The following is a 27,794-nucleotide window of genomic DNA, read 5'->3' on the forward strand; positions in this document are numbered from 1 at the left end:
CACCAGGACACAAAAGTCCTTGATGTTATCCATGTGATTGTTTGTTTAGCTGAGCTCAGCCTGGGCATCGTATTCAGAGTCTGTCTGTTGCTTCTGCTATTCTAATGCAGTGGAAAGTTTCGGGGCTTTTTATGTGTTCACTACCCTTCATGTCTGAAATGTTCCTTCACACGTTGTATCTGTTGCACAGGTCTTCCTGGAATTTACCACTTTTCTGAAGTTATCTTGGATAAGAGCAGGCTACTTAGATTAACTGTAAATATGCACAAATTTTAGGGCTACTTATAAAAGTCATTGTGCTCTTTTTGTTCCTCTAAATAACATATACTGTCATTGTGATTGACAGACTCCCTTCAGTTTAATTTAGGCACATGCTTGAATTTATGGTTCTCCTAGATTTATGGTATCACTTTTAATGGCACTTTTCTTAGAATGTAATTTAATCAATCATGAATATAACCCTCCAGCCTTGACGCATAAAATGGCGTGTATGTGCTTAATAACTGAAAAATGAAAAACTTTGAAAAAATATCAAGATTTGTGCGCTTGCATGTGAAAAGACTGTAAATAGGCAATTTGGTCACTATACTTTCTTCAAATGAACAGGAGTTAAGTAACTGTGAATCTATCTACTGCAGAAACATGATTAAAGATAACAACGAAATTATTCCACTAATGGGCAAGAAAACAAATCCGTCTGGTATTCCCCCTTCAAACCAGCAAGAGAAAAAGCCAACTGAAAGCACCCCCACAAAGAAAAGGTAGGATTTTAGCTCAGTCTAAAACACTAAAACTCCCTGTTTTATCTCATTTAGTAGATATTTGCACTGAAATATCACTAACATCTTTATTCACGCTGCATATATGAATGACAGAGACCTGGTGAGCACAAGGTGCCTTCAAAAATATATGCTTATGCTGTTTAGAAGTGGAAGAGTATCCTGGTTAGGTAAACGTATGATGTGTTTACCCTAATGGGACAAATATTTAACCTCTATCCTAGAGACACCAGACTCATGCACCAGTCTTAGGTTTGTGTCTCACATCAGCTGGGCTTTCTGCATCTACTATATAACTGTATAAGTTTACACGATTGTGGTCTAATGATGGTTAGTGTTTCAGTAGGGGAAGGTAGAGTGATCTTTTTAAAAAGATCATGTGGCAGGGTACACCAGGTTTTATATAAGAGATGCTGGCCTGAAAAAAGGAGCATTTCAAACTTAGCCTCACATGGGAATGTGACAGATTATAGAGGCGCAGAAGTGAATTAAAAAACAAAGGCTGGGAGAGCAGGAGGTTTGAAAAATCTCATCACAAACAGAAACCTGAATTCACTCTATTTTTCATTATTCTGATTAACAAGACTTTCATTATTTTATAAAATATCATTCATAATTTATGCTAGAGAATTAATACAAGGATTAAGGGTTTGTATTTTGTATGTTCATTATTTTATAAAATATTCACTTTCATTCATAATTTATGCTAGAGAATTAATACAAGGATTAAGGGTTTGTATATAATATGAATGGGGAAATATAAGCAGTAATTAATCCCTGATACTATGCTGTTGAAGTCAACTAAGTTACTGTAGAGTGAGGATGAATTTTCATTCATAAACTTTTCACTCTGTGGCTAGTTACTAGCTATTACAGCAATTTTTGAAACTCTGAAGGCCTAGGCAATTGCGGCTGTTCTGACACTTATAATTCTTATTAATCAGAGGAATCACTTTCCACAGAAACGGTGTCATTAGTTATTTGAGACCCACTGCCTGGGTGGCCCAATTTGTTCTTCTGTCATTAAATTCAAAAAGAGAAGCTCTTTGGTTGTATAAGGGGAGATGGGATGTCTGAACAGCTCACAGTACACCTAGTACTTCAAAAAGGGGCAATTCCATGGAAGATTGAATAGTTACAACAAACACTGGCAAACACTACCCCTCAATTACTTAAGCTCGTATCTCACATTCAGTTTTGTGGCATCAGTAACCTTAGGGGTTTTCCCACCTCTCAACCAAGAGCTCAGGGTGTGGCCAACAACATTCCTGTAATATAAGGAATGAAGATCATATGAGTTTTAATGCAGAGGTTTAACGTGTTCTATTAATTATATGTTTCTATGCTGCTTGTACTTCTGCTGCTTCAAAATGCTTCCTTCTTCTGTGCCACTGAGCAGCTAGTGCACCTCCACGGGTGGCATTTCTCACTTGACAAAACATATTGGCAGTATGCACTTTCTGAAAAGACAATGACTTCCCCTTCTTGAAGGTCCTGGTATTTGGGTGGACTAACAGTATATAATTAAGTACAGGAAAACCGACAGGCAGGCTGGGAGGAGTGCTGCCAACGTTGTCAGAGACTGATTATGCTTGTGGGCAGTGTTCCTGAGAGTGTGCACCATAGCCACGTAAGCACTTGGATATTCGTTGCCAGTTGTCAACCTGCCTTGCATGGTGGCTTTTGGCTTTTTTTCTTCCCCTGTGGTATCCCCAGATAACCCACGTGCCAGGATAGGTTAGGTATGTCAGCCTCCAAAACAAGGCCCACTTCATAGCTGCTGTACATCTATTGGATGCCAAAATCTTCAGCATGAACACACTGTTGTTGGGCCAAGGGCAGGTGATATGGTCCAGCAAAGCCTAGAGTGTGGCACTTCTGGCTTTCTGGAGGTTCAACTGTGATCTCCAACAGCTGTATGCCTGTTGGGACAGCACCTGCACATCATGGTCAGGAAATGCAAAAAAGCAGGATAAACCCATGTTTTTCGCACTCCTCCTTAGTCGCTCTGCCAGTCCAGGCCCCAGTGAAACAACAGTGATTTGCAGCAGCTATGAATCTGGCGAGCCTGGTAGAAGTGATGGCAACGGTCCTGTTTCTGTCCAGGTTTTTCCTGTACTCTGAAAAGCACCCCTTGCTGAAGTAATTTCAGGGACGCTGTCCTGCTAACCAGAAGTGGCATTATACTTGCTGCCTGCTTAGAATATGTTCACAGGCACATCTCAAATGTTAAAAGGTCATATATGTTTAAACAACCACATACAGGGAATTGACACTTGGATCACCAAGCCATGGAAAATGAGATGAACTAGGGCCATTAGATCATCCTATTTTTAGCAGATATCAACAGGTGGTTCAGTAGTGTCCTAATAATATACTGCATTTTAGCATCAGTATGTGTACTTTAATTCAACCGGATTCTTTGGGGAGATGCTGTCCAAAGAAAGAATAAACATCCTATGGACTAAACCATAAATATTAGGTGAATTGGAAACATTTTCCAGGCGACTACTGGATCATTTCAGAAATGTAAGACAGTTTCTGAACAATAGGCCATGTGGGAGTCGCTATAGCCACCACTGAAACTCCTCTCTCTTTGGTGAAATGTAGCAATCTTAATGAGATCTAGTAATACCAAGCCATTGATTTTGCCTCTCAACTCTGCAGGATTTTAAAGGGTGAAATCTTCCTATTCTTCTCATGTTCCCTTTTCTGTGTTGTTTCAAATTTCATTTATTTTCCCTATAAATAGGGAAAAGAAATAGTTAAATGTCATGCACTGACTGGCAAGATTACACGTTCAGTCCTGGATGGTGGAAATGCCTGATGTCATTTAACATGTGACCTTTCAAACTTTCTGACTTAATGATTATCACTGCTGATGGGTTTGAAATGATCCATCCAGATGGCTCCTGGCTGGAGAAATAGGGCCTAGAATGCAGTAGATTAAAAAACATATGCATGTGTGTGTGTATGCATACGTGTATGGCTGTTCAATAAATGTCTGCTGTTGCATTTAGCTATTTGCACAGAAGTTGGATGCAAGGCTGGTTTTAGGCTGCTGGGGTAGCTGCTTAGACATGTCAGGATCTGATGCCATGTATCCTAAAAATATCTTGGGATCTTTTGCCCATCTGCCAGCATGAAGGTGCTGGGCACAGTGTTGGAGGTTGGGATCCCCCCAGGGGAAAGCAGATAAGCCTCTGTTCCAGTGTCCTATTAGGTATAATGCCAAAAAATATAAATTGTCAACCTTGTCCTAGGTATGTACGTGTAGCGCTTTGCTTATTTTATGGTTGAGCTTGCTTTTTTTACTAATATTTTTTTAAATGCACTGTGTTCAACAGTTCACACTTTTTTCTGGAGATTGATGGTTTTGAAAGCAATGCAACTCCAAATAATACGTCTCCCCCTGTGTTTTCAAAACCAATGGATTCAAATATTCGTCCATGGTAAGTTATAGATGCATATGCAATAGTCATACTGCAAATATATCTATTTTCTTTTCAGCAGCTACTCCTTATTTCTCCTTAGACTTCAGAGCTAAAATTTCATATGGCTTTTCTTAGCTTTTGGTCACTTCAAAGACAGAACTCCATTGGAGGTCAGTTGTTGCTAGATGACTTATCTTTGAGTTTATCTACTGCTGTCATTTACACTGAATAAATGAGGCCTCAGATTTGAATAAATTTAAAATCAGTACTGTCTTTTTTTTTCCTTAGCTTCTTATTTATGATACGTTAGGACAAACTCCATGCACCCATTTGTGTATTATCTGCTGCGTGAGGACCACAGCTTAATTTAGCACACCCTATTCCCAGCTGTGTGCTGACATCCTCCCCTTATTGCTCATTAACAATCAAACAACATGAAAATGATGAGTCTGAAATATTTAAAGGCAGCAGTTTATGCTGAATGAATAGAGAAAAATTGAGTGGGAAGAATGCACTTAATTTTTAAAAATGTGTGGGGTACTAACAGCCAATAATTATGACTAAGGAAAAATATGCATCAAATCTAGAATAAGCCCAGAATGGCCAAATGTTTTTGTGTCTGATGGATGTCTGGTCAGCTTTTTGGAATTAGCTGACAGTCTTATTTTGGTTTCAGAGGAGAGGTATCCAAATCTCTCCCTCTCATTCAGGGACAGACCTGCACAAGACACACATATGCTTTGTCACCAGATTCCTCACGGTTTTCTGCAGAGAAGTGATGGACTGAATAAGAATGGACTCTGAGCTACCAGCTTTAGTTCAAAGGGAAGAGAATATCTGCAGAGCAATGCTGAATCCTTGCATTACTGTCCATACATCCGTTTTGTCAACAACTAATAGTTCAGGCTTTCTAAGTTATTAACCTGAGGTAGTTCATCAAATCTGAACCTTATAGAAAACAAAAATACAAGTAAGAAAAATCATAATAAATTAATTTTTAAGTCAGATCTGCTTTTAGGAATGTTTGGAAATGATGTACAGCAGTTACAAAATACCAATGCCATTTAAATCCTTAAATTGATTACCTAAATATGTATTTAGGGCCCAGTCCTCAATTTCTTTTAGCTGAAGCTTCCATTCAAGTCAGCTGCAAAATGCCCTTGAGTTGCCTACAGTGTACTGTGTAGTAAATCTTTAGGTAAATCACTTTCATTGTGTGCTTGCAACCCATGTACTGTTACTGATTTAGCACTTGTTTTGTGGCAGATGACAAATTAAGCATGTGAAAAGGAAGAATGTAAGCTTCAAGCATTCAGGATGATGCATAAAAAGCAGTGAACGTTAAAAAAAATGAAAAAAACGTCCCACAGTTTCAGGATCTGTAATGAAATAACATAGTAAAACACAAAACAGGTTGCTTTGCTAATGATTTTTTAAATATAATAAAATCCTGTGCGTCTCTTCATTTTTACCACTCACTTTAAAATTCATGGGGGAGATAAAATGATAGAATTAAAAAGCACAATGTCAAATTAGACTAATTTCAGCTCTACTGCTTCCTAGTATTGACGGATTCTTCATGCAATTTGCTAAAATGTCTTCCAGTATCTTCCTGACCTAGCACTTATGCTTTTCTGTTTTCTGTAGTGCATCTGGAAATGGGGAAGATATGGATTCCCCACAGTCTCTTCAGGATGATGCGACTGAATATAGCCCTAATGTAGACAGTTGTTGGTGAGTGGAGACACAAAGTATTTCTTAGTACATTTTCAATGGATTAAGTCTATGGTAGGGTAGATATTACCTATTTTGCCTGCCATGTTTTAGAAATAAGTTCATATGTGTGCATGCATTTTTGATTCTTCAGTAATTAAATTTTGAAATAAAAAACTCTAACCTCTGCTTTTCTCAAATCTCATATTTAGTGTGAGGATTCTTCATGTATAATGTCTGTTTCCTAGATGACAACACAGGACCTAAACACCATGCACGACTAGGCATGAGCTAGGAGCATTTGATTGGGGGAAAAATATTAAATCATTCTTATTCCAGAATAATATATGATCAGAGGTTAAAAATTATCTTCTGCTCTGAGTGGGATGGGTGCAGCTGGAGTGCAGCATCAGGGAACTTCAGGCACTGAAGTCAGCGAGTTGTGGACAGATCAGAGAAGTATTTCTTAACCTTTGTTTCAGAAGAATGGATAAACTGGGAAAAAATGCAAAACAAAAATCAGTTGGAAAATGTACATTTTTATTATAAAAACCCTATCACTAGCCACTTATCTGCAAATAAGCAATCTGCAGAAATATTTTGAGATCCATGCCAAGATATATATGGAAGCAGGGCAAGCATATGTAGTCTGGGGCAAGTAATTGTATTTTTTTCCTTTTACATAGAAAATAAAACAAAACACAGTACATTGAATCAATGATTTCATTAATTTTTCTTATAATTCAGTGCCAACCTATCACAAGGACCTGAGCAGACCAGTGCTCGGAAGAAGTTGAAAAGATACATATTTCGGGCAGTATCTGAGGGGAATGTGGAAGAACTGCAATGTCTGCTCGCAGAGCTGAAGGAACGATCAAACGCATGTACAAACATGACTGTGCCAGGTAAGCTGTGCAGTTACCTGGAAGATTGTTAGTTCTTCTGGCAGCATATGTGTAGTCTAAAACTGGGAAATATCTCTATGCAACAGCTACTTGCCTATGAATTTGCAGTCACTTGTTTGCAAAGTAATGTATGTCTTATTTCCTATTTCTAAATGAAAGCTTAAGGTATTCAATCAGCCACCTCCTTGCTGCCTCCGAGACAACACTGGAGAGTATTTGTCTCCTACTTACGATACATGGAGGGTCTATCTGCACTGTGGTCCCATAGCCATACCTAAGCTAGCCTTCTGCAGCACAAGACTCAAAGCTGATGTCTCTCTTCAAACTGCAGTCAAATTGCTGTATAGACAGGGCTTGTGATTTGTGCAGCATGGTAGAACGGGCAGAGAAGTTAGGAAAAGAGTTCTGGGTCCGTCTGGAGTTATCATAGCAGTGGGATGTCCGAAAAAGAAACCCAGTGCATTGGCTACCTGATTAATTAGTACCACATCTCTGAATGCATCATCTCACCAAGTATACGTAGCTCAAATACAAAGTGAATAGGATGAAGTAGTTGTTTGGCAAATAATTTATGTTCATATATATCCCTCAGGTTCCACCCCTAATAAACAAAAGATTAGAATTATTTTCCATCCACTTTAATAAATAATGATGATCTAATCTCAAAATTCACTCTTGTAGATTATCTGATGAAAAATCTGATGTTCTGATTCACTCTTGTAGATTATCTGATGAAAAAATTCACAGCTTCAGATACTGGCAAAACTTGCCTGATGAAAGCTCTGCTGAACATCAACCAAAACACAAATGAGATAGTGAATATGCTACTATCCTTTGCAGAAGAAAATGGCATTTTGGAGAGATTTATCAATGCAGCATACACAGAAGAGGCATATAAAGGTATTGCCATCTGATACCAATTTCAGGTATATGGTTAAATATACCATTCATAAAAGTAATGTCTTCTTCAAACATTCTGATGATGGTTTAAACTCCTAAAACAACTTTCATTCATTATCACTGGTGCTATCCATTGTGAAACATCATTGATGTTTCATAATGTGCTTAAGAGATTCAATGCTAAATACCTGTGTCTGTTGTTTTAGGCCAGACAGCTCTAAATATTGCCATTGAAAGAAGACAATATGAAGTAACTCAGAGCCTTATAGAAAAAGGAGCTGATGTCAATGCTCATGCCCAGGGTATTTTCTTTAATCCCAAACATAAGCATGAAGGCTTTTATTTTGGTAAGTGGAAATGCGATCTCTCTGGAAAAGTTAGGAAGGAATACCCAATGCTGTAAGACAGTACGGAAGACAGGCAAGTGTGAATCATTACTGTACCTAAACCTAGATTAGGAAACTTACATCACAAGATATAAAAATGGCATAGTACCTTCTGTAAAAGTAACTTGCTAGAGTGCAATGTATTATAAACACTCAGAAATAACTGTAAAACATTTACAAAAAAATGGTAAATGCTGAATGGCAAATAAAATGTAACAAATTTGATTTTGAAGATTTTCTCCAAATAACGTTTTCATGCAAATTAAGCTTTTGTAAAGCAAGAGCTAAATTCAATACAATCAATATGTAAATGTCCTTTCATATATTAAGATGCTTAACACAGTCACTCTTTCATAATATGATTTGAATGCTTGTAATAAAACATGAACGCGTTACATTTTATAATTTTGTAGGTGAAACTGCACTGGCGTTAGCTGCATGTACCAATCAACCAGACATAATTCAACTGTTAATGGACAATACCAGGACTAATATTACTTTTCAGGATTCCAGAGGAAACAATATCCTCCATGCATTAGTTACTGTGGCAGAGGACTTTAAAACCCAGAATGACTTTGTAATCAGAATGTATGATATGATTTTGTTGAAAAGTAAAGACAGAAATTTGGAAACAACAAAGAACAAGGAAGGTTTGACACCACTACAACTAGCTGCAAAAACTGGGAAATTAGAGGTGGGTATTATTTCAGTAGCACCTAAGAGAAATTAAGTATGGAGAGAGTCAAGGCCAACTATGTACTCAGACGTTAGTGCTCTGACATGTAGTTTTCCATGCTGGTTATGCTGTACTATGTATCAGTAGTATTTGGTGAGCTAATTTTGTTCAAAATACAAGCAAATATTTCTATTGCAATGTTGTTTCTACCCTTCAAGGTTTCCCTCTAACAACCCCTTCTCTGTACAAAATACACACGCTGTTTAAAAACAGCCTTGCAAACCCTTCTGCTGTACAGAAACTCAGAAATTCTGCATTTACTACAATACTACACTTATACAATACACAGTCTTTGAATGTTTTCAGAAAAACCACTAGAACTGCTCTGTTATGCTGCTGTAGAATTTGGCTCTCATAAATCAACTGTATTGTGGTAAAGAATTGACAATGGGATAATTTAGAAAGTAATTGATTAAGTTAAAGGAAGATATAAAAGAGATATAAAGACATTAGAAAAATGTCTCTGACAGAAAATCTGGAGGCATTAAAAATACTGTATTTATTTCCTAGAGGTCTGTCATCTCTAACACCGCTTACTGAATAACAGAATTACAAATGCATTGAATTGCACTACTGTAGAAACTATGATAGTGAAAAGGTAGGGGTTTTGGCAAGTATGTATGTGTGCTTTCTCCTTTCCCAGGAAGAACGTATCTGCTTACAAATTATTCTGTTAATGTTTTAGATTCTGAAATATATCCTGAGCAGAGAGATAAGAGATAAGCCTAACAGGAGCCTGTCAAGAAAATTCACAGACTGGGCTTATGGTCCTGTTCAATCTTCTCTTTACGATCTGACAGAACTAGATACCACCGCAGACAATTCAGTATTGGAAATTATTGTCTATAATACAAATATTGGTGTAAGTTACCTATTTCTAAAATATATACATATATTCTAGCAGTACACTAATTTCAGATGTGTTAGCCTGTACGTTTGACTGAATGACTTGTAAAACAGTAAACAGTTAATTTTTGGTTCTCAGTTTTGTATCAGGAGCAAGATGAATTTTATACCCCTGTAGATTGTCAACTGTCAGTGAATATGCATTCAGCTCCTGAAACACTGGCTAGGCATTTGGGGGCTGTTTTTTCTAATTTGAAGTGTTAATTTGCCTTGCGTAGGAACATAATTATGGCCCAGCTGGTCAGACCAAAGCTAGAGTCTTGTCTCCGTGGAGCGGCCACTAGCAGCTCCTAAATAGTGCATGAGAACAGGGCAAGCAAACAGAAATACTTTACAAGAATACTCTGCCTAAAGTTCTAAACTTTACTAACAGGTATGTATTTTTGACATTTAGGAAGGACCTTATCACAGAATGTTAGCTTTTCAAAGCCAGAATTTTACACTTGCTAAATTAAAATACTGCCATAAAACTTCTGTAGGAAGCAAGACCAGAAGTTCACAGTACAGTTTTAGCTCAGTCATAATTTACCAGAGTATGGCAGGTTACCCCAGCATGAGTGGGAGTTGTCCCATTGCATCTTGTCAGGTTAGGGTCTGACATATATGATGTGTTAGGGTCTGAGCATAGATGTGTTTCTAGATCAGCAAGGACAGATTCTGAATGAAATACAGAAAATACATGCCTGAAATGATCTCAGTTTCCTTACAGATGGCAAGTTCAAATCTTAATTTTTTTTTTTTCCCTACAGAATCGTCATGAAATGCTGACTTTGGAGCCTCTGAATTCACTCCTGCGAATGAAATGGAAGAAGTTTGCACGACACATGTTTTTTATGTCATGTTGTTTTTATTTCGTATACAACGTAACACTAACGTTAGTTTCCTACCACAGGCCTAATGAAAATGAAGTGAGTACAGCAACTTAATCTCAGCAAATTTTACTGCTTTAAAATGCAATATTATTTCCTGAATTGTATTAAAATGCTAAACCAAAAACAGATATCAGAATATCTGGCTGTAGCGAGACCAGGTTATCTCACATCAGGTCTTTGTATCTGGAAGGAAGAGCAGCAGTAATAGAGGAGATTTGCATTTTGTGAAAGTGACCCAAAATACAAATACATAATACAAAGACAGGTAGTTAAATTTCTAAAAGTGTGGGGAGGGGTTTTTGTTTTTCTTTTAAGGAAGAAACTTCTGGCTTTTCAAATGTACATGTTAGGGGGCAGATTCTGTAAATCCACCGTGAAGAAAACTTTCGGTGAAAGGGAAGAAACTGGGTACCCAGAGAGCTCCATAGGTGAGGCTTCCTGTTACTTTGCCTTTTACCTTCAGGTATGGAACTCAACCTTTCCTTTTGGACCTGTCTTACAGGCTCCACCTTATCCACTCGCTCTAACACATGGTGTGGGATGGCTGCAGTTATCAGGACAGGTGATGGTTATGTTAGGAGCAATATTTTTAGCCATAAAAGAGGTAAGACTTTTTAATAACAAATACGTAACAAAATAGGTAAAGAAATTCTCTAGATTTATGAATACACTGATGATGATCTTGGAAATATGTCTGGAATATCTTTATACGTGTAATGTCTAAAAGTCTTTGGCACAATACATCACTTATTCAGAATGACTGGGAATATATATTTGAATATAACTGTATTGCTCTGTGAAGCAAATATGAGGGTTTTTTCCTTTCAAATTCTCAAGGTAGAGATTTTATATTTGTATAACATGTATAATTTTTTTACCATATACTATAAGTAATTAAAAACAGTAACTAACTTTCAGTTATGCCAGAGATGACAGAAATTTAAACTTTGAAGTTGCAGCCCTACAAAAAGATTTTTAATTTTAGAAGTTATGTTTTACCAGTAGACAGACTTTTTTTAGAAGACCAACTTCAAATAAATTATTTTGAAAAATCAATTTTGAGGCCTGTTTTCTCTTACTACCATTTCTGTATTTTATATATCTGTCTACATAGAGTGTAGCTATCTTTCTGCTTAGGCCCTCAGACCTGCAGTCAATTCTCTCTGATGCGTGGTTCCACTTTGCATTGTAAGTCTGTCATGCGTATATTTTATACTATATATCAAATGCTTATCTATTTCATGGTCACAGAGAATGTAGTCCCATAGCAGATGCTCACTTTTTTTCTAGATTATCAGTTTTTAGAGGGATGGATGTAATCTTACATGCAGCTTTTCTGTAACACACGCTAATGGTTGCACGGGTCGGTAACAATACTGGGGGTTGATGTGTACGGACTGGACTTTTTCCAAAGTACACTACTGTCTTTAGCTTCGTCCTGATGCTGTATCTCTTTAGAGGTGTATATAGAGAAATGTGTTTGAGAAACCTGGTTAATAAACCAGATATCGTTTCACAGTCCTCCTGACTCCCTCAGGAAGGAAAAATAGCAGGAATCTGGTTCAGCTGGCTGATGGGAGTATCCCATCAGCTGGCCTAGATAAAGCACAGATGGTTCTCTCTCACTTCTAGCATATGATTGTAGGATCAATAAAAGAGAGGTGGCTTAACTCTACCTTCTTTCTTCTCCTGCAACCACACTGATATCAGTCTTGTGCTGCTGAGAATCTGGTCTACATACTATCACAGCACATCATACCTTCTACTAGTGTCTTCCTTGTTGATGGAAAATCTGTAATGATTCTAACAATTCATTAAGCTAAAGCTTGAATTAAATGGCTTCGAAGATACTGTTAAGAATTCTTAATGTCTTTGTCAGCAAAATCTGCACTGACCAGCTATTTTGGGGAGAGCAGTTCACTTAAAGTAAGCTTTAATACATATAATCCTAAGTTGTTAATATACTTATACTACCTGTACTCATCTATTTTATTGTTAAACTATAATGGTAATGTTCATAGGGGAGAATAGAATGCAGTATGAAATTAGAATTAAAGCATAAGCAGCAAAGAAGTCTTGTTTTTGTATTTTTCCATTATGTTGTTGGTTTTGTGCTAGTAATTTCCCTTTTACATACATGTGTTTGTTTTTTTAACAGTTTTATACAAGCTTTGCTTGTGATCTTCTCTGTCTTTTTGTACTTGTTTTCCTACAAAGAACACCTTGTGTGTCTTGTTTTGGCAATGGCCCTAGGGTGGGCTAATATGCTCTATTTCACCAGAGGTTTCCAGTCCATGGGCATTTACAGTGTTATGATTCAAAAGGCAAGTTTGTTTTGTTTTGTTTTACCTGCCTTGTTATGATGCTTGCTTATTATGATACAATCCCAATCAAGCATATTCAGCAATTTAGATGTACATTGTAGTTCATACTGAAATTTCTTATTTTCAGTTTATAAGTATTATTTCAGCAGAATACACTATATAACTTCAATGGCAGAAACTAGTTTATATCTTAAGATTTTATTATATTAAATATGTAATTAACTTGTGTTTTTTCAGCTAATGTAGTTCTGCTATTTAATTGCCTCATGCTGTAATGCCTATATTGTACAGAGTTAGTCATCCTTGGAAGTACACAACACACCAGGCTGTCAGTCATGAGATTAAAAAGTCAGACCTAATTCTTCTCTGGGTTTCTGAGACTACAAGCAGTTTGCTTAATGAAAGCAATCTGACACTTTAGTGTGTACCACATCTGTATCCCTGCAGAATTCATAAGCATAAAACTAGTTCTCAATTTGCATTTCTGATAAGTATTTAATTTAATTTTTAGGTCATCCTGCAAGATGTGATAAAATTTTTAGTTGTCTATATCGTGTTTTTGCTGGGATTTGGCGTAGGTAAATATTACTGGAGAAAAGCACTGATGCTCTGTGTGAGTAAAAATTTTAGCATTATTATGAATAAGAACCCTATTGTCATGATGAGAGTTCATGTTGGGGTTTCTTCTGGATATTAAAAAGCCAAGTTTAGAGATTTAAACTGTCTAGAGACTATCTGAACAGATAAGTAATTTGGCTCTTGCTCAATTGCCTGCAATTTCATTTGGACATGGGCTCTTTCTGCTTCCTGGTAATCTGTCATCTAACTGCTGCTGTGCATGTTGCTGGGCAGCTCTAGCTCTTAATATTAAGCAGCGCATTTTGAATTCTTTAGGATAAAATGCCGTGTATACATAAAGCATTATTGTGATTAAAATTTTCTCACGCTTTCTTCTCAGCTCTTGCTGCATTGATTGAGACTTGCCAAGATGGCGGTGAATGCCATTCCAACAGCAGTCTGGGACCTGTTCTGATGGATCTTTTTAAGCTCACCCTAGGACTGGGTGATCTGGAGATCCAGCAAAATTCAAAGTATCCTGTGCTATTTCTCCTGCTCCTCATAACTTATGTTGTGTTGACTTTTGTTCTTCTCTTGAACATGCTGATTGCATTAATGGGAGAAACAGTGGAAGATATTTCTAAAGAGAGCGAGCACATTTGGAAACTCCAGGTTTGTTTGTGAGTTAGTTTGCTTAGTGAAGTATAGACGCATTGGCTAAAATCTTTTGAGCTATGATACCTAAGGTACCTATGGTACCTTATCATGCTGACAGAAGGGGTTAGGTATGAACAATGATAATCCCCATTTGTATACATGTACAAATAATGGAAATAAGTAATTTTAGTATTAGGGTATTGTAATAACTTCAGAATTAACAACTATCCTAAAGGTAATCTTATGGCTCAGATTTTCAACCTCGTGCACTGTCACATACCTTTATGACTTTCATTCCCCTTGGTATGTCAGAAGGAAGGTGCGTTTCATTATCTGCCCAGAAATCTGTAACGCAGCATGCTCGGCTATTCCATCCCTTGAGTTTGAGCAATGCGTGAGTTCATTCCAATTCCTCATACCTTATCCAAGCCTGGTCTTTTACCAAGGCTAGACAGCTCGAAGTCCCAAGCTGTCATTGAGAACACAGTCATAATTAGGATTGGAGTTGCTTTCTGTGGTGGGCAGCATCCCACTACAGGTTATACATATATCCCTGTGGCAGGGTGTTGCGTGAAGGTGTGTTAGCATTAAACCCTAAACACCGAGTCTAGAGTGAGATTTCTTGATTCTTCTCTGAGGACGCCTTCTGCAGTGGGGCTAATTAGAGAAAGCTGTGGACTCCCTCTTTGCACATGCCAAATAATAAGTGCCATACTATTTACTGTTGTTGGAATCGGTGTTGGTTATGGATGATGGATGGAGGCATGACATGTTTTAATGGAACATGGAGCCTGCAAACTGTATATGCTAAGAAAACAGATAATTGTGAATATGGTTAACCATACTCGTGTTACTATTTATTGTTAATAGAGAGCGAGAACTATTTTGGAATTTGAAAAATTCTTACCAAAATGTTTGAGGAAAAAATTCCAACTGGGAGAACGGTGTAAAGTGGCTGAAAATGACACCAGGGTGTGTTTAAGGTAAAGCAAAGCTAGAATACTGTGCTATCAATTCTGCTCTGTATGTTTCTCCTCAAAAGTCTCTTTAAAATATTTCTACATCTCTGCAAATTATATTACGTGTACAAAAACCCAATTTGTTTTTTTCAATTGTAACCAATTGTTTAAAAAAAGGGAAAAATGTATAGGTTTTTTATGTAGACAATTTATTGGTAACAAAACAGATTTTCAACTTCATATGTTTTTAATGTACAAGTATCAAGCCTGCTTGCAGTAAATGTACTTTGTCATAATCTCCTTTGGATGTTCGCTTAAAAGTAATCATATTTAAATTGATCGCCAATTGATGATTACCATATGAAAGAAAATATTACTATGCTGTATGAAAAATACTTAGATATTTAAGGTGGGTTTCAAGACTGCACTCATAATGTGTGAACTTATAAAGTAGTCTTAGTATTATTCTCATCTTCATATAGTAGGTAATGCTGCAAAAGACGTTCAGCCTTTTAGTACTAGCAAAGCAGGTGCTGATGGTCAAGTATGACAATCCCGAGAAGGAATAAAGAAATAAAAGGGGAAGTGCAGCTATGTAGCTGGGAGATAACGCATGCTAATAACACAACTTATATACAATATAAACAGGATTAATGAAGTGAAATGGACCGAGTGGAAAACACATGTTTCATTTATTAACGAAGATCCAGGGCCAACAGGTACTACAGAATTTTACAACACCCTATTTGTGAAATGATTTTTTTCTTAGAAATGCTTTGATACAGTTTTATACCTCTTAAAAATATAAACTGTCATAATCTAGATATTCAACCACACTTTACTGCTAGGGGAACTCATGGCTAATATGGTAGGGGTGTTAAATTCTTTTTAAAGATTTGGAGAGAGTGTTGTTTACAAACTCTCATTATTTACACTTTGGCACCAAAACATGGTGGTTTTACCTTTTCTTTATTTTTCTCTAAGCAGTTGTGCTTGATATAAGTTCTACATTCTCTTATGGCATTTGAATGGTATAAGGCCGGAGAACTTTTTAATAGACAGAAAAAGTTGTCATAAAGTACATTTAGTGCTTAAATAGTTACATACAGGATTGCAAAATTTGGCAAGAAATCGGACTGATTCTACCTGACAATACTGTAGTCCGCTGTTTTTAACCCTGGAACATTCTGTTTATGTTTTGCGATATATATTGGATGACAAACTTGTGAATGTTGACCAGGAAATTCAAGATAACCCATCTGCTGACAGTGTTGGAAGTGTAATAGAGAAATGACCTAACTCTGAGGTGTCAGATGTCCTTCTGGCAGCAGGCGTCAGAGTTTACCATAGGGGCATATGAGGATCTGGGAGACTTGTTCTGAAGTTTGTTCTTGAGACAATTAGCGTTTATATTGCTTAGTAGAATGATCTCAGTAATAATTAAAAGAGGCAGACAGAAAAATTTCTGTGTAAGATATGGTACTAAACTGACACCTTGCTGTTTAAATAAATGCATGGGTTTTTAACAGAAAATAGACGTGCAAAAATTTGATCTTGCACATACAGTTTCTACCATATCCTGTTTTGTTTATAATGCATTTTTTTTCAGATCCAAGCAAAGTTCAAGATAATTCAAGAACTAATAGCAAAAACACCCTGAATACGTTTGAAGAAATGGATGATTTGCCTGAAACTTCTGTTTAGTTGTGCTGTATTTGATATGTGGTCGTTCTGAAGGTTAAAAGCATCAGCAGTGGATGCTGAAAGCTTTGTTGGTATTTTGGACAGCTGTAACCAGCTGGAACACAAACTTTCAGTGACATGGTCTGATGACTTTAACCCATTTAATCAGGGCAGCTAAGCTAAAATAAAATGGACTCTTTCAGTTTTGAGCCTCTTGAAAACCGTTGCTGTCCAAGTTTGTGTGACGCTACTCAAACTTGGCTCCAGGCTTTTTACTGGATAAAAAAGGTCAAATGTGAGATATTTCTATCTTTTGTGGAAAATTAAGATCATTGTGATCCCAGTCCGCTGTCTTTTGGAATCTCTAAGTCATGAGAAACATTTTGTACGCTGAAAAAAGTTAAGTTCTTGTCGTGGAGAAAAGAAAGGCATTTCAGTTCTGAAGACTACTACATGAAGTATGTTATTTTGAAATAACAATGTTCTGGATATATTTGAAGCTTTTGTATTGACTGTCAGTGTTACTGGAGGCTTGATCCCAGAATTTGGAGAAAGCCTCTTCAGGTCTCATTAGCTTTGCCTGATCGGTTTTCCTGTATGTAATCCCTAGGGTATAATGTGGTGTTTACTGCTTTTTATTTATTACTATGTATATATGCTTCCCATAAAATAATAGGGCAGAAACATAATTCATGATGGAGAATATTTCCAAGTTTGTTCCAGTCACAAGGTCTTCTCTCTTCCTACTCAGCTTTTCCATGCTGTTGCGTCTTGCTGCACAAAAAGGAAGTTACCACATCAGAAGTTCTTTGAGTTTAGAAGTAAATTAATTTCTATATTCAACCACTTCAGGAAAATAAGTCGTCAGTATTTCTTCCCAAAATTAACAGAATAAGTTAAATGCAGTGCAATTGCAGACTTTTAAAGCTTTTTTTTTATTCAGAGGACTAAGTAATGCATTTCTGTAGCACTTTTTATTTCACTACCTGTGATGACCTAGTACTATGAATTATATTTTTATTTTTCTATTTTGTGTGTATGTATAAAAAGAAATATTTGTTCTATGTACTTTTAAATTTCAACTAATACATTATGTGTCTTCAGTGTCATGGATTTTCATCATATATATTCATTTGGTGCCTGTTTTAAAGGTGCTATTTAGGAAAGACTCAGGTGAATTCTGTTGTGTGTTTGGATGATGATATGAATTGCACTGGATTCTTACAGCTAAGCTTGCTGTGGGCAAAATGATCCAAAAGACTTTCTTAACACAGAAGAGAGCATGAGGGAACTCTCCAGCGGAAAGGATAGTGCAAAACTATTGGCAGGGATGGTGAACATGGTTCTCGCTACCCAGCCGGTCTTCTATAGATGCCGTATCCTGTGTTTCCTACCATGTATGGCCTGGATGGATGGGGTCAGATTGAAATCTTCAATTCAGTTATGTTTTTACAGGGCACAGGAATTTGAGGGGAAGGACATTTATGTGTATCAATAGATCAATGTAATCTCTGAGCGTTGTTTGGCTGCCATAGGATATGTGAGTATGAGAAAAAAAATTCCTGTGGTCTTGGAATCTTTCATCTTTGCTAGGTAATTTTGCATTGAAACTGCCCACAAAGAATATTGCCTTAGGACTATGCAGTTCCGTCTGGATTCTTCCGAGCACCAGTCTTTGTACCAAAAAAAAATACCTCTTCACATATGCTCAGGAACCAGAATAAACTAGCCTGCGCTGTACTCCGTGTTGCTATGGGTAGACTTGTCACTGACTTGTCACAAGTTCAGGTATCTCTGCGCTGTACTGAGGTCACTCTGTAGGTGTAGCCATAAAACAGGGAAGGCACAAAAAACCGTAAGGAATGTGCTGTGCCAATGTCCAGGTACAAAACTGTATGATAAAACTGAAGGAGAAGCTGGGGGGGTGTTTCTAAAAGTTCTTCGCTGAGAAAACACCCTCCTTTGGTGGCCACAGAGCCCTGCCAGATCACACGTACTGTCTCCTATCTCAAGGCTCTTATCAAGAACACTATGAATAATGACTAGAGCAGATAATTCTGTACTTTTTATACAATGTTTGTTTAAATTAAAGAAATAAAACTTGTAATTCAATAAACATTCTGTCCTGTGTGTTTATTTTATTGCCATAGGAGTTACACAAAGCAAGGAAAAAAGGATTTTGGCTTAGTAGTAAATGAGGAAGACGTCACTTTTCAAAAGATATAATTTGGGGGTTATCTAGACAATGAATCTTTCAGTAAACAGCTAATTATTGTATCCTTATGCAAAGTTCTTAATGTTTTCTCTATCCCCAATTATTGTCCAATATGTGCAAAAACAACTTCAGAAAATTCATTAAATCCCCATTTTCTTCTCTTTTTCAGCTACTATGACAGGCTTTCTCTCTACAAATACAGAACAAGTGTCTCAAAATTGTGAGAAGTCTCCCCATATGGAATTCTTCTTAATTTCCATTCTGAAATACTCAGGTATGGTTTGTGCATTGCTCTTCATCAAAACCTGAGTAATTACCCAATCTTGCCTTCATCGAAAACTTTGGGGGTACAACAGTTGATTTAAATTTTATTTGGAAAATGTTATAAGCAGTAGGTGGATACACCTAAAAAGTTATAAAGCTATAAACTTCTCTTGTCTCCATTGCAATAGAAACTTTCTTCAGAAGTTTCCATGGGATAAGCACATCTTTTTCCTGAATTTGAATATTGCTCCAGCATGTTTCCAACTACTAGATACTTTCTAAATTCAAACTTCGTCTTTAAATTACTGTTAAATCAGAAACAGCTTAAATTAATCTTATAATACTTTAAATTTAAAAAAGCTTTACATTTCACTTTAGTGTATTTTTCTCAGAAATCGTATGTTTTTAGCTTATTTTATATCTTCATAAGTATAAAACCAAAACAAACCCTAAGGCTTCCACTTCAGCGCAGTAGGGGTTAGTCACAAATGCAGATAATACAAAAGAATTCTAACATACCCTCCGTTTCTCTCTCCCTAGCTTTTCCTTTGTCTCCTATTTTGTATGTTTATCTGAGGAACTAGTTTCAAGGACCACCTCACTTAAACAAGTGTTGGTTATTGGAGGTTTGGGGTTAGAAAGTAGAAGTGCTGTAATTTTTTTATATACTGTAGTTTTGTGGATGAACATCTTTCTATATGATGCTGGTTATAAGCTTTATAGCCACTAACCCGTATGTGGTACATTGTTTAATCGTTTTATATAGTGTGAACTAACAAACTTCATAAAAATAGTATTTATTCTTTGCATCTATAGTAATGTATTAGAACAAGTAAACAATCATAATTAGCACGATGATAGTATGTTTCCTCTTAAAAGTGCTCAGCAATGTTAATTAAATTAAAATTTAAAATTAGATTCTGCATTTATTTATTCCATGAATTACTACTGAATGACACTGGATTTCAGAGAAGAAATCCACTTTTTGTATTGAAGATCTGTAATAAGCTTTTAAGAAGTGTTCTGGTCTAAGACTGAGGCTCTGATGTGTTTTGCAGTGAGTTTCATTTTTACTGTTTTTACAAAAGCTTGTTTCTTTTCATAATATGCAGCTTCGTTAATAAATGTTGGGTAGACTGTACAGGCCCCTTTATATACAATTACTTCTCCATCAAGAGTCAAAAATAGAGGATCACCATTGTTCAGTGGCTGCCAGTCTTGATCCTTAGAGAGAAAAAATAAATAGAATATATTTACTTTCAAGTTTTTGTATATGTCATGTGATTTCTGAGTTTATGCTCAAAAATTATATTCTCTCCAGTTTTTGGCAAAAGCTTTTAAAAGAATTCCTTTTAATTTTCAGTATGTAATTTCAGGTTTCTGGCCCTCATTTTCAGGCTTGTATAGAATTCACTGGTAAAGGTGAACTAGAAGGAAACTGCGTATGCTCACAATTGATTAAAAACAGACCCTCATTTTAGAATTCAAAATTAAATTTGTATTTTAGAATATAAGGTATCCTATTGCCTTTTTTCCAGTTTTAGGTTCAAAAGTGATGTTAGATTCAGTGATTCTCAAGTCAGTTACTGAAATACTGTATGACCTTAGTGACAGAACTTACTATAGGGAAGGCCGAAAGTATTCAATAAACCCATTGGCAATATTGTAATTTTAAATATTTACTATTAAAATATACCACAATGTAGCAGAAGCAACACAGGAGTACTTATAAAATGTCACAAATGGAAACTATTTTAGAATTTACCTGCAGTTTAGGGTGAATAATAGCAATAACTTCATCATTCTTATTCCTGGGATAATCTACTTTCTCCATTATTTTAAAAACCTCAATTGTACATGGTGGAAATTCCTTTCCTAGAAAGAATAAATGTAATTTAATGTCAGAATGAACAACTGCCTGTTAGAAAGAACAATGCATTATTTATTCTCTTTAGAATGGCTTAAATCATTAGGCTGTACCTGATCAAAGTTTACACACTAGTGATTAGCTCATATATCGTAAAGATGTCTAGCTCCAGATTTTTTCTCCCCTCAAAGCCAAGCTGCAGAAAGATTGTCCAGTCATGTACTGTAGTGTAGGAAGCCCAGATCTAAATTTGGTGCTGAAATGTGACTTTTCACTGTATACTTAAAAAGATGTATTTTGTAGATGAAGAAATCAATGAAAGGCCTGTGTTTGAAAGTGCTGCACAACACAGAATGGTATCAGTGCTGTTTAATCTTTACCATTCCAGCACAATAATGGAGATTCTGACACGCACAACTATATTCTTTTCCTTCTACTTCCAAAAAAAGCCCACTGACAAAATGTACTCTAAAAGAATTTGAAACACCTATTTTTGTCAGTATGTATTTTAGATGGTACACAGGTATAACAAAATCTTACAAAACTTATTGACTTAAATTTTAGATAACAATGCATAGAAGGTATGTAAATTAAACACTTCTTTCGTGGTATTAATTTATGTATGTTCTCCATGTACATACTACTATACAAATATTGTTAGCTAGTATTTCAGATTCTCAAAGCAACTGTAAGATTAAGATCAAGTATACTTATTGAATCTTCAGAAAGAGGAAATATCCTTAAAGCTACCCAAAGGAGCTATACAGGAATTCTGACTTTCTGATGCCACAACTTGGGTGGTCTAGACAACAATCCTCCCCGCCCCACCTTTTCCCTGTTTAACTGTAAAATGTTGTAGCCCAACCTATTTTTTTAAAAAAATATTCTCCTGAAATAGTCCACTGATATGACACAGGATGCTGTATTCTCTCATTACTTACTCTACCTTCATTAAAAAGTTGTACAAAATCAAGGCCATGTTTGACAATCTTCCTCATTTTGTCCAAAGTATCAGCTCTAACAACGCCTTGTGGCTGGGGACCCACCTCCACACCTGTTTGCAGATGAGGGAGATTATTAATATAGACATAAATAGCCATAATGTATCACATGCTTAGATTACACAGCAAAAACAGATGTCTGATTGGGTCTGTGTTTTATGTTTAAGAGGAATTGTAAAGTAGAGAGTTACGTGATTTTTAAGGCAAGCAGAAAATTTAGCTCACCAGTCAGGATCAGTTTAAAGAACCACATATACATTTTTGAGTGTGCTACCAGGGTAAGAGAAAGGGTCACTATATATATTGGTTTCTCTTATTCTTTTCCTCATCCTATCTTTCCATGCTGCATTTTAGAGAACTCATTGTCTAATATGAAAAGCAAACTATTGATTTTATTTTTCTACGGTTATGGTTTTGATTCCATAAATGAAAGTTAACCACTTCCATGCAGAGCATCATTTCCCCCTTTCCTTTATCACATCTTCTCTTTTCCTCTTCTTGGCTAACAACCAGCGTTTCAGCCAAGGCTTATTTAGAAGACATAAACATTTCTTTTCTGAAGCTGTTTACTTCTTCCTTATCCTCATATATTACACATTTTCTGCAAACAGTGAGTTAACTGAGTTTAAGAATTTCCATCTGGCTTCTGTATTTTGTAAGCCAAGTATAAATCAGAACTCTTCAGCAGAAGAGATAATCATATACATTCGATTCGGTAAATATATTGTCAAACAAATAGCTACTGGTGATCAGAGCACTCTACAAAGTAATGAAATGAACAGATCTGGAAACAGGCATATTTTAAAATAATTCATGGTGGGTTAAAATAGCCTTTATATTTCATATTTACCAACAGGATGTTTTGCTACAGATCGAGTTGTTGCATATTTCAAGCTAGGATGTTCAATCAGCAAAACAGGACAGCGTTCTGGAGCCAAAGCGTTCTGTGGAGATTGTTTTAAAAATTTCTTTGTTATGCAAATATTTTAAAATGTTGTTCCACAAAAGATTACTGATGCAGAAGTGATTTACACAATGTCTTCAATATGTTGCCTTTATTTCATGGCCCTCAAAGAAGTAGGACATCTTTAGAAAACGTACAAAGCTGTATTTGTTGGTCTCCTTTCCAGTAACTCATGCCAGGCATGCTCCACTGAACTTTGCTGTCTCCTAATATAACTGAACACAGTTCTAGTCTTAAATTGCTAACAGGAAGAAAAATCTACTCATCAGTGTTCCAAAACTTGGAATCAAAATACTATAAAGCAGATTTCAAGTATTTTTTGTGTTAGACTTGGATTCTTTTATGGGGACATAGATTGTGAATTAAGCCTTATTTTAACCTTTTTTTTGACATAGAAACCTATTTCAGGCCTCTTTCCTGATGTCTGCCTACCATTGCTCTTCATATAATTTTAGTCATAAGCTTTCTAGGTCTTCAAATATTTTATAAATATTTAAATGGGATGCATGTAATAAGAAAAAAATCAAATGTTAAAATATACCTTGTTTCTAAGGAAAAAAAAAAATTAAAATTCCACACCGTTGGCCTAACCTCGATTTCATCAGTCATTGTCTAGGTCGCTAGTACTTCAGCCAGATTGCACAAAAGCCAGCGCTTTTGCAAACCTCACTCTACCAATACTTATCAGCTTCAGGAACAGCAGAATCAAACAGCTTCTAAAGACATACCACTATTCCTATAAATACTGCTGAAGGGAACATTTGTCATTACCTAGTTCCATTATTTTCTCCATGTCTTTATTTCATAAATTTGATGTTTAACTATTTAGCACGTGTGACCCAAATTTATCCAAGTTCCTGACAGATCAGTGTGAAAGCAGATTAAATTACATTCATTTTCATAGATGTTATTCTAAGCATTCCTCTTTGCCCATCAGTCTGACTAACACTCATTTTAATACATGAAGATTATGATGAGTTCAAATCTGAATTACCTGATATTATAATCAAATTATTAATTAGCTCTGATTAAAAAAAACCATCCTACGAGTGATTAAATATTTTAAAGTTTTGCAGAATAAAAAATAGTATATTTAAAGAAACTACAAAATAATATATAGTAATACAACATTACAACTAATAATCTATTTTAATAGTTCATTTAAATTAGTTTTACCTTGATATAATGAAACATTTGAATTGTAAAGTCATCCCTGGAGTTTTCAAGAATAAGGGTACCACCCATGTTAGAAGTGGTGTTGTGAAGGTCAAAAATAAGGTCATACGCATCATCACTACCTTTTGGACCAAATATATGATTGATTTCCTGAGCCCTTCTCACTTCATATGGAATATCTTCCACCACTGGCCTGCTGTTAATATCAGTACAAAGAAATTAGTAAACTCATTCCATGGCTTTACAGTCAACAAAATACGTATACCCTTTTCTTTTTACTTTAATTCCATAATTGCTGGAGTTGAAATCACCTATTTAATTACCAAACTGGTAAAACTTAATGAATTTGTGCTTGAAAAAAGCAAGTATGATTGTTAAACATGTCTTACTATTATGTATCTTGTGCAGAAGGGTAGTAAGAATTTTTCAATCTGATTTTAGCTGAAGACTATTTACTTCTCTCTTATTTCTTTACATCCCAAAATTTCCCCCTATGCAGAAAACTAACTCAAAATTTATCAACTTAAACCACTTCCAAGACTGGATCCACCTCCTACTGAAGATGGTATTCAGACATCGGTCCATGCCCTTTTACCTTGGACATCAGTCACAAAGTCTTTTGTAACTTGCTTTACTTCTTGTCTTCTCATATTCTGATCAGACTTCTACAGTCTGTTGTTTTGAGCCCTCCTGACCCTCAAAGCTCACAGAAGATTTTGCTACCTCAAATCTATTCCTCCAAAGTTTTAATACTTGTAATCTCAGGTGACTATGTCTGTACTACACTTTTAAAAAATGGTCTTAGCCTAAGGAAAGGTCTGAGATCTGCTTCCTTTCTGTATAAGGGCTCTATAGGAAACTGATGTATGACACAAAGACATCTGTCTTGCATATTAACAGTGTACAAAGCTGCTGTAGGTTCAGGCTTGTTCCACATAGACAGCAAATCTGGTTTTGATGACAGGCTTGGGATACTACCCAAGTACAATATAGACACACCTAATATCTTCTGTGCTAAATTCAGTTTTCTTTCTCAATACAGCTCAAGCTTTGTAATATTTTAAATTTGTAAGAAATGCTGGTATTAAGTTGCATAAAGAAAGTTTTGTTAAATACTAACAAAACACCTTACTAACTGCATGGATATTTAAGCATCAGAAGAGGTTGCTGAGGAAAATTATGGGATCACCATTGCTGGAGTATTAGAAATGGCAAGACATAATCTATTAGGAATGTCTACATGCAGTTGATCTTCTGGTGGGATGTGAGGTGGATTAGAATTTTTACGTAAGCCCCTCAAGCTCCTTTTTCTATTTTTATGATTCTGTATATCACATAATCTACCTTTGTATTCTTTAGTTCTGTCTTTGAAATTCAAGGTTTCTTCACATAAGACTTAAATTAATACTTCTTATCGAAGCCAATGGGACTTCCACCATTACTTTCAGCAGTATCAGGATTTCACTCTCCTTTTTCTTATTTTGTAAAATCATTTGTAATCCTGAAGGGTCTACGCTCAAAGGGATCAGGTGAAGGTATTCCAAACAGTCAGTAGTGTTGTAATAGGACTGGGCAACTTAATAGGATCTACTGAGGAGTATTAGTTAAAAAATGAAGACAACCTGCAGGTGTCTTAACCTGCTATTTTTTCAAGTGTTCTATGTTCAAAGCAGCTGAAAACAAACAAAACCACTTTTTTTTTTTCATATGTTTGTCCTAAGTAAGCAATTAAAAGAATAGCCTCAACACTTACGTGTTAAAATGTCTGTTTATCTTATATATAATAATCAACAACAAAATTCTAACATGAAAAGCCAGATGAAAAGACGTGCAGGGTAAGAATAACCATGCTTACAAAATATGAGATACGTATTTCTTTCAGTGATATTCACCCTTACCATTAAGACCTTTCTGAAACATAATTACCTGTTTAGCATGTAACTATACTGAGCATAAGAATGTTTATACAGCAAAGTACACCTCTGGAATAGATGTCTCAGAAGCAGAGAAACATAAAATCCCATTAAAAATGTAAAATCAATTACTGTTTTACAGTAATTATAGTTTGTATTTCTTCTAAAATAATGAGTCAGTTAAATTATTGAGACTTTTTGGCTATCATTTTGCCACAGAATACATTATTTCTAACTTAGCTAATTTCAAGTTTTCATCTCTTACTGTATATAACTGAAATTAAATACACTTCCATCATTTGTATGCCATTCTTTCAGATACTCAGATGTCTACCTTTAAATTGCTTTTATCTGCTATCTTCCTGCAAATATAATTGTATTCAGAAGAGCTCCAAAGCTGAATGCACAAGAAGACATGTGAGAAATAATGACTTTGCAACTCAGAAGAGCAATACTTAAGTTTACACAAATACAGCTAATCTAATACTAATTTAAAATGCAGTGTTTAAGATTATGTGTTGGTTTGAGACTCATCCTACTAGCAATAGTTTTAAAATGAATCTGTTAACACTCATGCAATTTGTTCTTTTTGGGTTAAAGGTCAGTAATTTCAGTTATGTGACTGCACGGTTAAAATAGTAGTGGAACTTGTGTTAACATTTTAATCTGGAAAGGAAGCTCCTTACAATTCTAAAAACCAGAAAAGTAAAACAACAGAAAGTACAACTATTCTTACCCAAGATTATCAGGGTCAAAAACACGGTTCAGATCACAGTCAATGTATCTAGTACACTTCTTCACAGCTCTTGGGTTGGTAAGAAATGGTTTCACTTCCATTCCTGTTCTTTGAATCTCAGCTCCATTCTCTTGCCAGTGCTTGACCAAAAATACCCCTGATAACTCATTGCCATGAGTTCCCCCGAAGATAGCAACCCGTCTTACCGGAGGTTTATCAACAACAGAGGAGGAAGTCATGCTTTTCAGCAGCTCTAAGAATTGCTGAAAGCAAAACAGAAAATAATGATAAAGTAAAACTTTTGTCTCAGAAAAAAAATAATCTTTTTACTCTTTTAAATAGGAAATTCTTTAAGCCTGTTTAGGTCAGATGTGAATGAAAGTGAATTAACATTTGTCTAACAGTTTTAGACTCCTGTTGCGAGGCGGGGAGTTGCTAACCTGACACTCCTCCCTCCCGAGGAGCCCTCCCCTTCATTTACCATATTTAGTAATATCTCCAAGTCTGTTAATGGTACTGTTACACAGTTCAAAAGTTAACTTCTCCAGGCAATCTCTATTAATATATGATATATAGGTAAATCTTGTACTAATGACAGTATGAAAAGCCTTTTAAATGTAAACTTTAATAATGCACTTAAATATCTCTGACATTTTTGCATTGCAAACTAGGTGTAACAAGTATACTCATGTATGTTTGAAGTTACATAAAGATTACAGTATACAAGGGCAGAATGATTTAAAGTGAGCAAAAACAGTAAAATATGAATCATATCTTGGCTCTAGATCAACACAATGCTGAAACATCAAGTACTTTCATCTAAAAAAACAAGAACAGCTGAGTTCC

At 35.8% G+C, this 27,794-nt stretch overlaps 2 protein-coding genes across 3 annotated transcripts; one reads left to right on the forward strand and one right to left on the reverse strand.

The window, feature by feature from the left end:
* The first annotated feature begins 642 nt into the window (after positions 1 to 642).
* TRPV3 (transient receptor potential cation channel subfamily V member 3) lies at positions 643 to 18,825 on the forward strand. The gene is made up of 17 exons (XM_009278186.1): positions 643 to 761; positions 4,127 to 4,231; positions 5,861 to 5,947; positions 6,674 to 6,831; positions 7,555 to 7,731; positions 7,938 to 8,078; positions 8,531 to 8,811; positions 9,539 to 9,715; positions 10,509 to 10,667; positions 11,134 to 11,235; positions 11,746 to 11,819; positions 12,790 to 12,955; positions 13,467 to 13,533; positions 13,914 to 14,185; positions 15,041 to 15,153; positions 15,778 to 15,848; positions 16,739 to 18,825. Exons 1-17 carry the CDS (start codon positions 643 to 645, stop codon positions 16,831 to 16,833), a joined length of 2,364 nt encoding a protein of 787 aa, XP_009276461.1. The 3' UTR covers positions 16,834 to 18,825.
* Positions 6,105 to 27,391, reverse strand: ASPA (aspartoacylase). 2 transcript variants are annotated; one of them, XM_019471811.1, is made up of 6 exons: positions 26,949 to 27,391; positions 24,300 to 24,495; positions 23,010 to 23,103; positions 22,105 to 22,212; positions 21,057 to 21,166; positions 6,105 to 6,421 (listed from the first exon to the last, which is right to left on the reverse strand). In XM_019471811.1, the coding sequence occupies exons 1-6, from the start codon at positions 27,185 to 27,187 to the stop codon at positions 6,359 to 6,361; spliced, it is 810 nt and encodes a 269-aa protein (XP_019327356.1). In that variant the 5' UTR covers positions 27,188 to 27,391; the 3' UTR covers positions 6,105 to 6,358. The 2 variants fall into 2 exon arrangements, with proteins under 2 accessions (XP_019327356.1, XP_009276460.1); XM_009278185.2 differs by lacking the exon at positions 6,105 to 6,421 and adding an exon at positions 18,925 to 20,515.
* Positions 27,392 to 27,794: the final 403 nt, after the last annotated feature.

Source organism: Aptenodytes forsteri, unplaced genomic scaffold, assembly GCF_000699145.1.
Source record: "Aptenodytes forsteri isolate BGI_AS27 unplaced genomic scaffold, ASM69914v1 Scaffold66, whole genome shotgun sequence".
Taxonomy (NCBI): domain Eukaryota; kingdom Metazoa; phylum Chordata; class Aves; order Sphenisciformes; family Spheniscidae; genus Aptenodytes; species Aptenodytes forsteri.